The 14,267-nt window shown below is 56.4% G+C and overlaps 1 protein-coding gene across 1 annotated transcript in view; it reads left to right on the plus strand.

Annotated features, from left to right (window-relative positions):
* The window catches only part of ITGA11 (integrin subunit alpha 11), a 116,997-nt gene extending 102,933 nt beyond the window's left edge, over window positions 1–14,064 (plus strand). Inside the window, exons 22-30 of the mRNA XM_070499218.1 lie at window positions 1,137–1,213; window positions 3,060–3,149; window positions 3,961–4,051; window positions 5,393–5,506; window positions 5,698–5,784; window positions 7,162–7,272; window positions 7,380–7,475; window positions 10,863–10,976; window positions 11,646–14,064. Coding sequence (XP_070355319.1) covers window positions 1,137–1,213; window positions 3,060–3,149; window positions 3,961–4,051; window positions 5,393–5,506; window positions 5,698–5,784; window positions 7,162–7,272; window positions 7,380–7,475; window positions 10,863–10,976; window positions 11,646–11,717 — 852 coding nt within the window. The 3' untranslated portion in view covers window positions 11,718–14,064. The remainder of the gene's footprint in view (window positions 1–1,136; window positions 1,214–3,059; window positions 3,150–3,960; window positions 4,052–5,392; window positions 5,507–5,697; window positions 5,785–7,161; window positions 7,273–7,379; window positions 7,476–10,862; window positions 10,977–11,645) is intronic.
* The last annotated feature ends 203 nt before the right edge of the window (window positions 14,065–14,267 follow it).

Genomic DNA, 14,267 nt, shown 5'->3' on the forward strand with positions numbered 1-14,267 from the left:
GGAGAGATGGGGAGAAAAACAAACATTTCTTGGGCACTGCCATGTGCTTGGAAGTGCACATGAAGGGAGTGTGGTGTGTGTGATGGGAGAAGCTAATTAGCAGGGAAAGGAAGGTAGACCCCACATTGTGGGGCGTGTGCCCATCACCCTGGGGCAGTGGGCAGCCACTGGAGGTTCTGGAGCAAGAGAAGACCTGACTGAGGCCAAGCTGCTTGTAAAGTGGGAATCAGATAGAGGGGAGTTTGAGGTGGAAGCCAGCTGGGGAGCAGGGTCTGCAAGGCTGGGGAAGGGGAGGAGCCGGGGGCAGGGGATTATGGCTCCTTGTCAAAGACCCTCCTCAGCAGGATACAGGTCAAGACTGTTGTTTTCAGGGTGAGGCACTGACAAACCCAGGAGCTCTAGAGTGAAGACCCAGGGAGCAGCACGAGCTTGCCCACCCCACCCTGGCCACTCCCTGGGAGAATGGGGCCCTGAGGCCTCCTTGGGGAACTCCATGAGGGCCAGACCTGGGAAGAGCCCAGGGGTCTGAGCAAAGCCCCAGTAACACCCCGAGGTCTGGCAGAAGCTGCGAGAAGGGTCAGATGTCACAGGGCCACAGTCAGGGGACCCAGGCCCCACTCCCGGGCAAAGGCCCAGGGAAGTTTCAGGACCCATCAGAGTGGCGGGAGGGCCGCTGGACAAGGAAGGCTCAGACAGCCCCACCCCCACATGCAAGAACAAGGGGTGGATGAGGTGGTCTTCTGGCCCCCACATCCTGTGGGGCACGGTGATGGCCATCTCCCCTCCTGCCATCATCTCCCACCCCGAAAACCCTGCAGAAAGAGTCTGAAGTTGGACTTGCTGTCCTCTTCTAGTTGCCTTAGTTAAAAACAAAAAGGAAGAGGCAGGAGGAGCGCTGGCCACACAGCCAAGAAACCCCACCAGGGGAGCTGTTGTCTTTGGCTGCGTCCCCCGAGGCAGCCCCCACTCAGCTCACGTTACTCCGGCACCTGGTCCTCCCTTCCTCCAGCCCACTCCCAGCCAGCAGGGCCACCGAGCGAGCAGGCAGGGGCAGGAGGCTGGGCCAGGGCTGGTTGGGGCAACGCCCAGACATGCAGTTCGCCACCACCCCTGCTGCAGTGACCTCTTCCTTGCAGGTGGCCTTCCGTCTAGATTTCGAGTTCAGCAAATCCATCTTCCTGCACCACCTGGAGATCCAGCTCACAGCCGGCAGGTCAGGGCCTCGCCCCTCCCCCCCCCTCCCCCCCCCCCCCCCCCCCCCCCCGGGCTGGATGCTCCTGGGCCTGTTCTGCTGCTAGCAGCTGCCCCTCCCTCACTGAGTCCCCCACCATGCCCTGTCCCTCACTGCCCTGACCAACCCCGCAGCGTGGGCAGCCTGCTGCCAACTGTGCTGCCTCAGCGTCCATTCTTGGGCGGCCTGGATGTAAATAATACCCCTAACTTTATACGGCATTTTATATAGCAGTTACTTAGAAACCCTGCAGTTAGAAATCACTGTACATACTATATCTCAGTCAGTCCTCACAGCAGCCCCTTAAGAAGGCAAAGCAGGGGTCCAGCCCAGTGATGTAGTGGTTAAGTTCATGCATTCCGCTCTGGCGGCCTAGGGTTCATGGGTTCAGATCCCGGGCATGGACCTACACACCACTCATCAAGCCATGCTATGGTGGCATCCTACATATAAAGTGGAGGAACATTGGCACAGATGTTAGCTCAGGGCCAATCTTCCTCACCAAAAAAGAAAAGGCAAAGCAGGGGTTATTTCTCACCCCACCTCCCAAGTTACAGGTAAGAAAAACAAGGCTCAGAGTTGAGTGAGTTTCCCAACAACACACAGCCTTACTCTATGTGGGTCTGTCTGTGTGTCTCCCAGGCCCCCCTGAGGTGGCTCACTATCTGTTGACACCGTGAATCACCGTGTGTCAGCAGTGAACACATTGGAGGCAGGGAGGATTCTGGCTGCTCTGGAGCCTTAGAAACCCTCCTGAGAACTCCACACTGAGAAGGAAATACTGCAAGCAAACCCAACACCGACATTCCAGCCCACACACACACACGCACACACACGCATGCACACACACACATGTGCATGCAAGCCAGCGGTCATGGGAGCACTAGGGATCCACAGCCCAGCACAGCTCACCTCCCGGCTGTAGGTACACAAGCTGTGCACTCTGGGCGACCTCTCCCTCCACCTGAGAGCAGGATCATAGGATGTGTCAGGGCCTCAGGCCACCCTCACGCAGCTCCCTGCCCTCAGAACACAGCCCGTTCTCACGGGAAGATGAGTGCCCTTGCAGAGTAGTGCCATGCACCCCTAGGCTGTTTGTGGGTGTTTGTGAATTAGACACGTACAGGAGGGGGATACTGGTCTCCCTTTTCTAACTAAACACCTATCCTGGTGTCAGGCTTCCAAAGGAAATAAAACTTACTGTAGGTAACGAGCAGAAATCATATGTTTTTATGTCCAAAATTATTCGCCCTGGTTGTTCACTGTGCTCAGATGTAAAGGGCAGTGTATTTGACGAAACTTTCTGCAAAGTCTCTGAGTTTCGCTCTCTGGCCTTTCCAAGGCAGCAAAGCGCCCTCAGCGCCACCCCGGCCAGCCCTGGGGGCGGATGGAGGACAGACAAGCCACGCTGCTGTGGAGCCCTCCTTGTCCACCTCCCAAGGCAGAGCAGCCAGCCTTTACCCTTCGCACCCACAGCCCGGGATTTCCCAGTCCACAGACAGGAGGCTCAGTGAGGAGGGCACTGTCCTCCCAACTGCCATTCGGTCTTTCCCTGCCCCACACCAGCCCAGATGTGCTGTGCCTAGAAGGCGACAGGAAAGCTACTGTCACCAGTCCCCTGCCTCCCGGCCCCTCCCCTCCTAGGAGATGCCTCCGGTTCCCTCCCAGGCTGGCCTGGTGCTCGCTCCTCAGCCCTAGAAGAGCCAGGCTGCTCCTTCCCAGTCTGACTCGGGTCCCTCCTGCTGCAGTGAGCCTGCCCGTGAGCTGGCTGACCTGGGTAGAGGGAGGGCCGCTCCTGCCTGACCACACCGCCTGGCTCTCCTTGCAGTGACAGTGACGAGGAGGAGAGCACCAAGGAGGACAACACGGCACTCCTGCGCTTCCACCTCAAGTACGAGGCTGACATCCTCTTCACCAGGTAGGCAGGGGCCCTGGGACCCCCAGGGAGGCGAGGCACCGGGGAGGGAGGCCTAAGATGGGGCACCTCTGGGGCCCTCAGAGGGTCGGAGGTCCCAGGGGCCAGGCCCAGGGCTGAGGGACCATGAGATGGAGCCAAGTGTGTCCCTGAGGGGTAAGAGAGTGCAACCCTCTCATCCACAGAGGGGAGGCGGTGTCAGAATAGAGGAAGGAGGAGACAGCCCTGGCCCCCAGGGATCTCCCAGCTGGGGTGGAGGGGGAGGGCTGGGGCAGGGGGCCGCATCCAGCCAGGTGCGGGCATGGGGACTGGGGGCATGGTCTGTAGAGAATTTTAAAATGGTAATAAAAGCTACTACGAGGCCATCTGCTTTTCATTCCCACCCTGGACCAGCAATTCTGAACAGTGCAGTGAGAAAATGCTCCTCCCACAGGGCACACTGCTCCCACCATGCACCCCCTTGGTGTGCCCCGGGCCCCGGGCTCTCCTCTGAGAGCTCCCAGGGGGAGCTCACCCCTAGCCACTGCTAGAGGCTGGAACGTGCACAAAGAGGCCACGCCCTGGGCAGAGAGGCCAGGGCAGGGGGCAAATAACTGGCTCTTCTGACTCATGCCCATCCCCAACACGAGGCAGACACAGACGACCCATCTCAGCCATTGATTTCTGCTGAGCCTCAGAATCCTTGCCAACACAGCACTTCCAATGGACACAGAGGTCTAGGGGGAGGCAGGCACATGCCCACACCCCTGTCGTTCATTCACCCTCCAGCCAGCACTGACTGAGCTCACGGCGGCCCTGTCCTCTGTCCCTGCAGGAGCAGCAGCCTGAGCCACTACGAGGTCAAGCCCAATAGCTCGCTGGAGAGATATGATGGCATTGGGCCTCCCTTCTCCTGTGTTTTCAAGGTAAGGCTGGAGGGAGCCGGGCGGAGAGTGGAGGACCGGAGATGAGGATCCCCTATCTCGGGGGAGAGGAATTTGGACTCATTGCTAGTGCCTGGGGCTCAGCCTCAACCCTGCCATCCACTCACTGTGTGACTTTAGGCAAGCCACATCCCTTCTCTGGGCCTCTCAGGCCTCATCTGGAAAATTACAGGGCTGGCCTGGGAGGATGTATCAGTGAAGACTAGGTGTGGCTGAATATAATTTTTAAAATATAAAAAAAAGTGGTATAAACACACCAGGGTTTATTCTCTCCCATATAAGAAGGCAGGAGTTGGTGGCTTCACAGTCATCCAGGACTGGGTCTCCTTCTATTTGTCTGTCCCTCCATCCTCAGCGCGCCATTATCAGCCTCTCGAGTTCACCTCATAGTCCAAAATGGCTGCAGCTGCAGCCATCATGTTCTCATTCCGGGCAGCAAGAAGAAGGAAGAGGGGACGAGCATGCCGCTTCCCATTAAGGAAGATCTGCTTGGCAGTGCTGGCACTTACATCACCTCTCGTTGTCCAGCACGCTGTGATCCAGCTGTGAGGGAGGGTGGGCACTGCGGCTTTCTGTCTTGGTTCCTGCCACTAAAGAAGGAGGGAGAAGGAGAACTGGGAGGCGCGTTGGCAGTCTCTGCCACAGCGGGCCCTGCGATCTCGCCCACCTCTGAAGCACTGTGTGAGAGCTGGGGCAAGTGACAGCTGGGAACTGCAGTCAGACACATTGACACCTGGATGGCTGTCCCAGAATGGTTTAGCAACCTGCCCAAGGCCACACAGCTCACACGTGGCGGCAGCCCTGGGTTATATTCCTGGCCTTTCTGAATTCAAAGCCCTGCTCGTAATCACTGCTGCTCTGACACCGAATGTGTCACAGCCGGAATGTGAACTATCACATACTACTTATATCCTTCATTAATTAATGATCCTCTCATAATAAATTAATTGGTGCCATCTCCATCCCCGGCCTCTGCCCAGGGTGGCCACCAGCACCAGGCTACAAAGTTCCCACAGCCAAGAGAGGCTGGAAACGGAAGTGACCCTTGCTCTCCAGCCTCACGCCACCACTGACTTGTCCTCAGCCTGTGGGAGCCCGCCCCGCTTCAGCGCCATCGCACATGTCCATCCGCGCAGCCCCCAGGCCGGGCTTTGGCAGAGCTGTAGAGCTTCTACAGAGAAAACGCCAGGGGGCTTGAAGGGGCCTGTTTCCCAGGCCCAGCTGTGGGGATCGCGGCCCCCGGGGGCTGGCTGGTCCCTGTGGACCTCGTCCTCCACCCCAGCTGCTGCTGTGTGCCCTGACGCCTCCCCTCTCCGGGCACAGATCCAGAACTTGGGCTTGTTCCCCATCCACGGGGTGATGATGAAGATTACCGTTCCCATCGCCACCAGGGGCGGCAACCGCCTGCTGATGCTGGGGGACTTCCTCACTGACCAGGTACCGAGGCCTTGGGTGCTGGCTTAGGGGAGGGGACCAGAAAGAGTGTCCCCAAGTCCTCAGACCTCAGTGCCTTCTCCCAGGACCAGGGCCAGCTGGGCCTCCTCTGGGAAGAGGTGAAAAGAACATCCCTAGGGTGCTGAGTCTGCCAACGCTGGTTGTGAGGCTGGTCGTGTGTGTCCCTCATGTAGGTGAACACGTCCTGTAACATCCAGGGGAACAGCACAGAGTACCGGCGAGCCCCGACAGACGAAGACTTGAGTCGTGCCCCACAGCTGGTGAGTGGCCCACACGCCAAGAGCCGTGGGGGAGGGGGAAGAGGAGTGCCGGCTGAGCCCCGGGGCCCTTTCTCTCCTTATCCAATAGCTTGTCACTAAGAGCTCGCTGAGCACCTGCGTGTGCCCAGCCTCAAACCAAGAAGAAGCAGAATGAGGAAAAGATACTTCTTGCCTTTAGTGAGCTCACCATCTCGCAGGCGACACAAGAGTGAGTGCCGAAGAAGCCAGAGAACAAGCTGGGATCCATGTCAAAAGAGTGACAGCAGGAGCAGACAACCTGGGACATAAAAGGACAGGGACAGTGGACTTGCCCTTGAGCCTAGAAGGGCCACAGATAAGCAGAGGGAAGGGGAAGGAGCTGGACGGCGCAGCACCATGGGGACCCTGAACACACAGGGCTTGTCCTGGAGATACTGACCACATCCCCAAGACACCTGCCCGTCTCCGGGTTTATGTTCTCCAGGTGCCCCTGTGCCCAGATACCAACTTCTGAGCATGTTTCCACGATCCCTTACCCAGACGAAACTTTTAGCTGTTTTAGTCTTATTTCCCCAAACCAGGGCCTCGCACCAAGCATGCTTTGAGTGCAGGCACTCTACTGAGGACTCGGGTGGGGAAGACGTGGCTGCAAGAGAGGGACACAAATAACTGTCACCTAATACATTCTAATTCTTTGCCTGCTGCTTTGTTTGGGGTTTCTATTAAGATGGTATCATGTGAAATAATAATAGCTTTAGCTTTACCATTCAGTCCTTATAAGTTGTTTTTCTCCTCTCACTGCTCCGGCTAGGACCCCCACGTAATGGGAAATAGAAGTGATGACAGTCTGGTCTTGATGATTTGAAAGGAACTGTTTTTAATTTTTCATTCTTAAATATGATACTTGCCAAAAGTTTTTTATAAACACCCTTTATTCAGATTCAGGAAGTTCCCTGGGAGTTTTTAATCATAAACAGAAGTTGAATTCCCTAAAATGCTTTTTCTGCATCTGTTGCAATAATCATAACTTTTTCCTATAATCTGTTTGTGTGGTGATGACATTTATAGGTTCCCTAATGTTGAACCAGAGTTCTGTTCCTGGAATATACCCAATTATGCACAACTTCAAATGGAGCCTCAGAAATGCCATCCTTACTTTGTCCTCCCGCCATCCCCTGGCAGCCCCAGCCCCTGTACCCCACAGCCCCTCCCCTCCTCGTCCCCTGTCCTCTGCCCCTGCTCCCCTAGGAGCAAACCCCACTTGGCCAAGCAGTGCCCCGAGCCCTCTCTCTGGTGGCCCAGGGCTCTGCTCACACTCTCAGGTCATGGCTAGGCTAGCTGCCTCCCCTGCTCCCCCAGAGCCCGGCTGCTCAGCCCCAGACCCACCTTCTCTTTCAGAATCACAGCAACTCTGACGTAGTCTCCATCAACTGCGACGTGAGGCTGGCCCCCAACCAGGAAATCAATTTCCGTCTGCTGGGGAACCTGTGGTTGAGGTCCCTAAAGGCAGTAAGTAAAGCACCTGGGCGAGACTGGAAGGAAGAAGTGGGAGGAGGGGGTGCCGGGAGCCTCCCACCTGGGGAGGGCCAGCTTCGATGAGGCCTCTGCTTCTACAGCTCAAGTACAGGTTGATGAGGATTGCAGTCAATGCCGGCTTGCAGAGGCAGTTCCACAGTCCTTTCATCTTCCGCGAGGAGGACCCCAGTCGCCAGGTGAGCCCCGGGGCCCTGCAGACGTGGGCTGGGCCAGGCCGGCTCAGGAAGGGGTTGCCCTTGCCCTGAGTTCCCTGCACCCTCTGCCCGTGTCTGCTCCTGCAGCGGAGCAATGGGCAGAGCTGCCAGAGGTTAGGGCAGCAGCAGAGCGGGACAAAGCAAGACACATAGGCCACAAGGGGCAAAAGCAGGGAGAAGGCTGGAAGAAGATATTCACCTCTGCACCACAGCAGCCCAGTGGAGGCAGAGAAAGGCGGGGAGCCTGTGTATTTTGCACTAGAGGAAACTGAAACTGGAGCCCAGGCCAGCTTGCCTCAGGGTGGCCCGTGGGCAGCTGGCAGCCTAGAAGGACCATCCCACCCCCTCCTTCCCATCCATTCGCACCTCAAATCTAATGATATGCACGTGACGTGTGCTCTAGAAGTCTGGCGTGAACTGAATCTGTGAAGACCAATGGTATGAGATGTCTTAGTCCTGGGACTCTTTCTGAACTGGGTAAAACCAGACTGTTGCAGGCCAGACAGGATTGAATCAGGGTCCAGGAGAGGGGTGAGGCTCTGTGGACTGCTCTCCTGGGAAAAGAGAACTTGAGTCTTGAAGAAAAGCCCAGTCCTCTTTCCACAGGCAGAGGGGCATGGGCCACTGCTGCCCTCCACTGGCCACATCCCTGAACCGCAGCGGGGCTCCAGGGGGTTTTCCAGTGTCAGAGGCGGGGTTAAGCCCCAGCCCCACCCAGGAGGCGCTGGAGAGCAAAATAGGCATGGTCAGGAAGCCAGACCTTAATAAAACACCCCAATGCCCATCACCAGCAGGGTCGGGGTATGCAGGCAGAGGGGTAGCAGGTACGGAGCCCAGAAGCAGCACTGGGGGACCCACCTAAGGAGCAGTTTTATTTGCTCATTCATTCAGCCTTTGTCAAGTGCTCCTCCTATGACTCAGGCCCTCCAGGGGTACAGAGATGAATCAGGCAGACCAGGGGACGAGGACAATAAAGCATGGGTGCAATCTGGGGGTGAGCACAGGGGTTGGTCAGAGTGAGGGATGTCAGTCCACCTGAACTGAATATTAAGAGAGATGCTGGAATTTTCCAGGCAACCAAGGGAGAAGAGGCGTGGTACAGGCGCCCCCCGCCCCCAACACAAATTACCCCTCTCTCCACACTAGGTTGTGTGTTTTAAGTGAATTCTCTTTCTCCTCCCACTCCCACCTCTCCCCAAACAGTCCCTCTTAGACTCTCTGGATGCCTCACTTCTCTTTTAGAATCCAGCTACCCAAAGGTAGGCCCTGCCAGCTTGGCTCTGCGCTCGGTGCCAGAGTGGGAAGGCCAAGCAAGGTCCCAGCCTTCAGGGAGGAAAGAGAACATATAAGGGACCTGCCACTTTTTGAGCCCTAATTTTGTACCGGGCACTGTAACAGACCCTGCATGGGCTATCTTGCTGCCTGCTCACAGTACTGTGAGGGATGTGGAAACTGAGGCTGTGTGAGAGAAGGCAGAAGAGGCAGAGTGACTTGCCTCAAGTTGAGCAGTGAGTCGGTGGCCAAGCCAGGGCTCCACCCTGCTGTTGCAGGGGCTCATTCAGTCATTCAGCATGCAGACTGAGCTCCTCCTCTGTCCCAGGACTGCTCCAGGCCCTGAGGACAGAGCAGTGGACACGACAGATAGAGCCCCTGCTCTCCTAGAGCTGACATTCTAGGCAGGATGACAGCAATAAACATAAAAATACACAATGTCAAGAGTTGATAAGTTCTGCCCAGAAAAACACAGGTGCATAAGGATGGCGACTGCTGTTTTATACCGGGAGATCGGAAAAGCCTCCCCAGTAAAGCCATGCTCAGATGGAGAGCATGCGGACTATTGTTTTTCTAATGTAACAAGACCCTGCTTAATGAAATCAAAGTTGGTGGTACAGGCGAGGGCTGTGGGGGCTCAAAGGAAGGGGGTGCTAGGGCTGCAGTGGGGGGCGGGGTGCTTGTGAGCAGTGATCGCACTTCTCGCCTGACTAGGGACTCACTCTGTCCCCCTCGAAGCCTCTCATCCATCCCAGGGGGACAGCAGAGCAGGAGGGCTGGCCCCATTTTACAGTTGGGGAAACCGAGTTCCATACAGGGGTGTCACATGGGGTCTGTGGGAAAGCCTTGCAGGCAGAGGGAAGAGCAATGCCAAGGGTGTGGATTTGGTGTGTTGGAGGCCAGGTGGCTGGAGCGCTGGACTAGGCAGCAAGGGAGAGAGCAGGAGATGAGGTCAGCGTGGTCCGCAGGGCCAGAGTGTAGAGCCTTGCAGGCCGGGGCAAGGACTCTCTTCTTCACACCGAGTGAGATGTGAAGACACGGGGGCTCTGAGCAGCTGCCTTCTGCTGTCTGCCATGCAGAGAACAGACTGCTGGGGGCGAGGCAGAAGCAGGGAGCAGTTAGGCGACTATCGCAATCTCCAGACGGTGCTGGAGTGCGCGTGGGTGTGCAAGTAAGTCAGTGACAAATACAAGGTTTCTGACCCGAACAACAGCAAGAAAGGACGATGCTGCCCTTTGCTTTGATGGGAGAGACACTGAAGGAACAGGTCTGACGGTGAGTAGTGGGATCAAGAGTTTGTTCCGGTACCTGGTAAAGACGGCAGGCGGGCCAAGCAGACGGTCGGATACGAGTCTGGAGTTCAGTGGAGAGTTCAGGCAGAAGGAAGATACACGGAGTGGTCAGCACGTGGGTGGTTAAAGCCCTAGACAGCGTGGGTTCACCCAGGGCTGCAAGGGGCTTTCACGGCCCCGGAGGCTTTTCCCTCAGGGCCCCTTCCTCCATCAAAAAATTTTAATTATTATTTTATGACTATGTTCATATAAAGACAAATAGGATCCAGACAAGATTATATTTGTTTTTTTCTTCTAATTTTAAAAGAAATTAGGACATTTTCATGGGCCCCTAAAAGCGCTATGGGCCCTGGGTGCTGTGCCCACTGTGCCTACTGGGTTGGCGGCCCTGAGCTCACCAGGGAGTGACTGCAGATAACGAAGAGGTCCAAGGACGGAACCAGGGGACACACCAAGGTTTAGAAGTTTGGGAGATGGTGAGGAGGCAGCAAAGACAAGAAAGAGGAGCCCACGTGGTAGGAGGAGGATCCAGGGAGAGCAGACCAGAGCGGCCTGAGGCCAAAGGCAGAAAGTGTCTCAAAGAGGAGGTGGGACCTTCTGGGTCACTTAACTCTGGTGTCCACTGTGCCGAACCTGGAGCTCTGAGACCCCTGTGGGCTGGCTGCCACCCATCCCTGCAGCATCTCCCAGAGGGAGGGCAGGCAGCTCTCCCATTAAGTTCTAGCTCTATACTGCCCTCCAGCCCTGCCCCCCCCCCACCCAGAACAGCAGTGCTGTTGACCTCGCCCCACCTCTCCCCCTGCAGATCACGTTTGAGATCTCCAAGCAAGAAGACTCGCAGATCCCCATCTGGATCATTGTCGGCAGCACACTGGGGGGCCTCCTGCTGCTGGCCCTGCTGGTCCTGGCGCTATGGAAGGTGAGGGCACCCTGGGATGGGGGTGGGGGGGACATCCTGGATTGTTGCCCAAGCCTGGGGCTCCAGCCTCTAGACTCTATGGCCAGTCCCCACATTCTCCTCCCCATGGGAGAGGGTACCCACCCAGCCTCTTCCCCAGAACCTGCCTGCTGCCCTCACCACGGCAGGCAGATTGGCTAGGGCCACCAGAGGGCACTCAACCTATGGCTCCAACCCTCTTGTGAGTCCCTTTGAGAACCTGAGGAAAGCTAGGGTTCTTCTTATCAGAAAAAAAGTACAGACAACCACAAAATTTCTCCAGCAAAGTCAGTCTGTTAACAAACCCCCTAGAGCCCTTCTCTGTCTCAGCCTCCTCCTGTTACAGATACAGTGAGGGAGGCCCAGAGAGGAATGTTGACTGGGGCAGGGTCACACAGCATGACTTCCTGTCTCCTGCCCCGGGGCTCCATCCACCCCATTCCAGGGTCCCCTCACCAACTCAAATGGCCACTGTGAGGCCCACAGGGTAGTTGGGAGATGGGGTGGGCGGTTCTCAGCAGGAGCTGGGGTATTCCCGGAAGCCTTCGGCAGGAAAGAGCCTGAGGAGGCTTAGTGGAGGACAAGCAGGGAGGGAGACAGGACTTGTCCACCCCACCCACCCCTGAGGCTTCTGCCTTTGCCTCCCCACAGCTCGGCTTTTTTAAAAGTGCCAAGCGTAGGAGGGAGCCCAGCCTGGACTCCACCCCCAAAGTGCTGGAGTGAGGCTCCTGAGGAGGCTGCGAGTCGATGGGGGCCAAGACACCCATCCAGGTGGTGTACAGGCCCAGGCCGGTGGCCCCACCGAGCTGGGGCGGAGAGGACGCCAGCTCGCTTTGCACTTGACCTCATCTCCTGAGAGAGGAACCTGCTCCCTCTGGAACTCACGCCAGTTTTAAGAGGGACTGCCCTACCGGAGACCAAGACACCTCCAAAACAGATCCCTAGGGACTTAAAGGGACGCCCCCTTCCCTCCCCAAGGCACAACCCACAGCCTCCCCCAGGCTCTATGGGGGCATTAGCTGCCCCACCACTAAGGTGCTAGGAATTCCTAATCATTCCCATCCACAGAAGAAATCTAGAGAGGAGACTGCAAACTGCAAACCCACTCTGCACACTCCAGGCCTCTAGATCCAAAAGGACCCAGCGGGACAGCAGATCGAATTCCGCACTGTCCTTCCACCCCCTCACTGCCAATGGCTCCCGAGTCATGCCCTCCTTCCCCAGAACAGAAGATAGGTCCCCGGAGCTTCCCATGAATGAGCCCAAGCCCAACGGCTTAGTGGTGACAGCTGCTGGCCAGGGATGAAGAGAGACTCTGGGACCTGGGACCTGGAGACTATGACTGACGAGCAACGGGGACCCAGGATACGGGGCACTCTCCCGGAGATGGAAGCCGATGGACTCTCCACCCCCTTGCGTTCCCACGGACCGGCACTCACACTCCCCAGGCCCTGCCCCTCCCCTCGGCTGCCGCCCCTCCGGCACTTCTGTTCTTAGGTACCTCGCGGAGGCCTGTGGATGACGCAATCCCTGGGGCTGCGCATTCCCTCCTCATCTTCCCGCTCAGCCGGCCTGCCCAACGCGCTGGCCTGGCTGCAGGCGGGGCAGCAGGGGTAAGGGTGGGGAGCCTTCCCTCCCTGCGTCCCCCACCTCGCTACACACACACAGCCTCCGCCCACCCGCGCACAGAAGGGCTCCGCCGGCACTGCTGAGGGGTCCTCTCTGGAACGCACTGAATAAAGCCGGTGCAGGAACCCCCAAGCCTGTGCAACCTAGGTGGCAAACATCTGATCCCCCGGCCTATGGGACAAGTGGTACCACAATGATGGAGGCCCGAGGACAAGAGGCACACCTGGTGCCCAGCCGAGTAATTTATGCCTTAACCTTGTTTTGAGGTAGAAATGAAAGGGGAACACATCAAAGGCATCTGTCCCCCTGTTACATAGAACGACCTTTACTGTCGTAAATATTTTTAAGAAGTTTTTTTTAAATACAGTGTTTAAAAACAACCAAGGCGCCGACATCCCATTCTGTGGGGACAGCATTCCTAACGAGCACTCTTTCCCTAAAGGAGAGGAGGTGGATGTCAGGCTCTCTGCGTCCTTCCTAGCATCTCTAAAGGGTGGGAAGGGACTTGTCCACCATCTTCTCCCTACAACATCCCCTCCAAGTGGCCGCCTGGCCTTGGATGGATGTCCCCAGTGAGGCAGCACTCCCTCCCTCCCAACGCCACTCATTCCCTCTTTGGCCAGTTTGGATGGTTGAAACCCACATGTCACTGTAGCTTCTACCCCTTAGTTCCAGGTCCTTCCTCTCAGGCCTCCCAGACTTCTCCAGGCGAGCATTTCAGTGCTGATCTTCCCACAGCCTGACTGCAAGTTTCTTCACTTTGACACACAGGCTGCTCTTAAACTAGATTGTCTCCACTCTATTTTTGTGCCACTGGAATCCCAGGAAGCCAGAAGCAGAACCTTAGAAATTATTTGATCTTGTTGCCCTATAGATGAGGACACTCAGAATCAAAGAAGTTAAGAGATAGCCCTAGGTTCCACAGCAAAATCAAGACTAATCCCAGGACTGCTCTCTCTCAAGCCAGACCTTCCTCCTAGCCCAGGCTCAGAAGAGCTTAGTGAAAGAGCAGAAGAATTGATACAAAGTAACTCTTTACAGGAATATTTTTGCTCAAATGGTGAAACCAAATCAGAAGGAAACGTGTGAAAATCCTACTTCGAGCCATTGCCTTCATGAACGGAGTAAGCCGGCTGATGGAGAACCACGGAGCCCACACTCAAAAGTGCGCCGTTTGGCTTCACACCGAGTCCTCTGTCGAACGCCATCAACCCTGAGAGAATGCCTCTATGTGAGATCTTACTTTTAGAGATTGGCATTCACATTTTTTAAAACTGACATGTGCAACCACACTGCAGGCCAAACAAAATGTGTCTGCAGGTCAGATGCAGCACAGAGGTCGCCAAATTGCACCTCTGGACTCAGAGGCAGCCTTTACCCCGGCACTCCACAGCCCCTCCGTGCCCTCCCCCAGCCCTGTACCAAGAACAACTAACTGGTCAAAAGGTGGGGGAGATGGGAGTCTTGTATCCTCGAGGCCTTCAGCCCTTGCATTGTGTCTCTCTTTCTCTTACCAATCCTCTCTTTCTGAATTTATTTGCTCTGGGGTGTAACTGTCCGAGACTGGCCTTAAGAGTGCCTGGTGGGGCAAGCAGAGAAGATGCATTCTATAGAGGGTAAAGCCTCATGCTAGAGCAATGTTTG

The sequence above is a fragment of the Equus asinus genome, chromosome 2 (genome assembly GCF_041296235.1).
Source record: "Equus asinus isolate D_3611 breed Donkey chromosome 2, EquAss-T2T_v2, whole genome shotgun sequence".
NCBI classification, from domain to species: domain Eukaryota; kingdom Metazoa; phylum Chordata; class Mammalia; order Perissodactyla; family Equidae; genus Equus; species Equus asinus.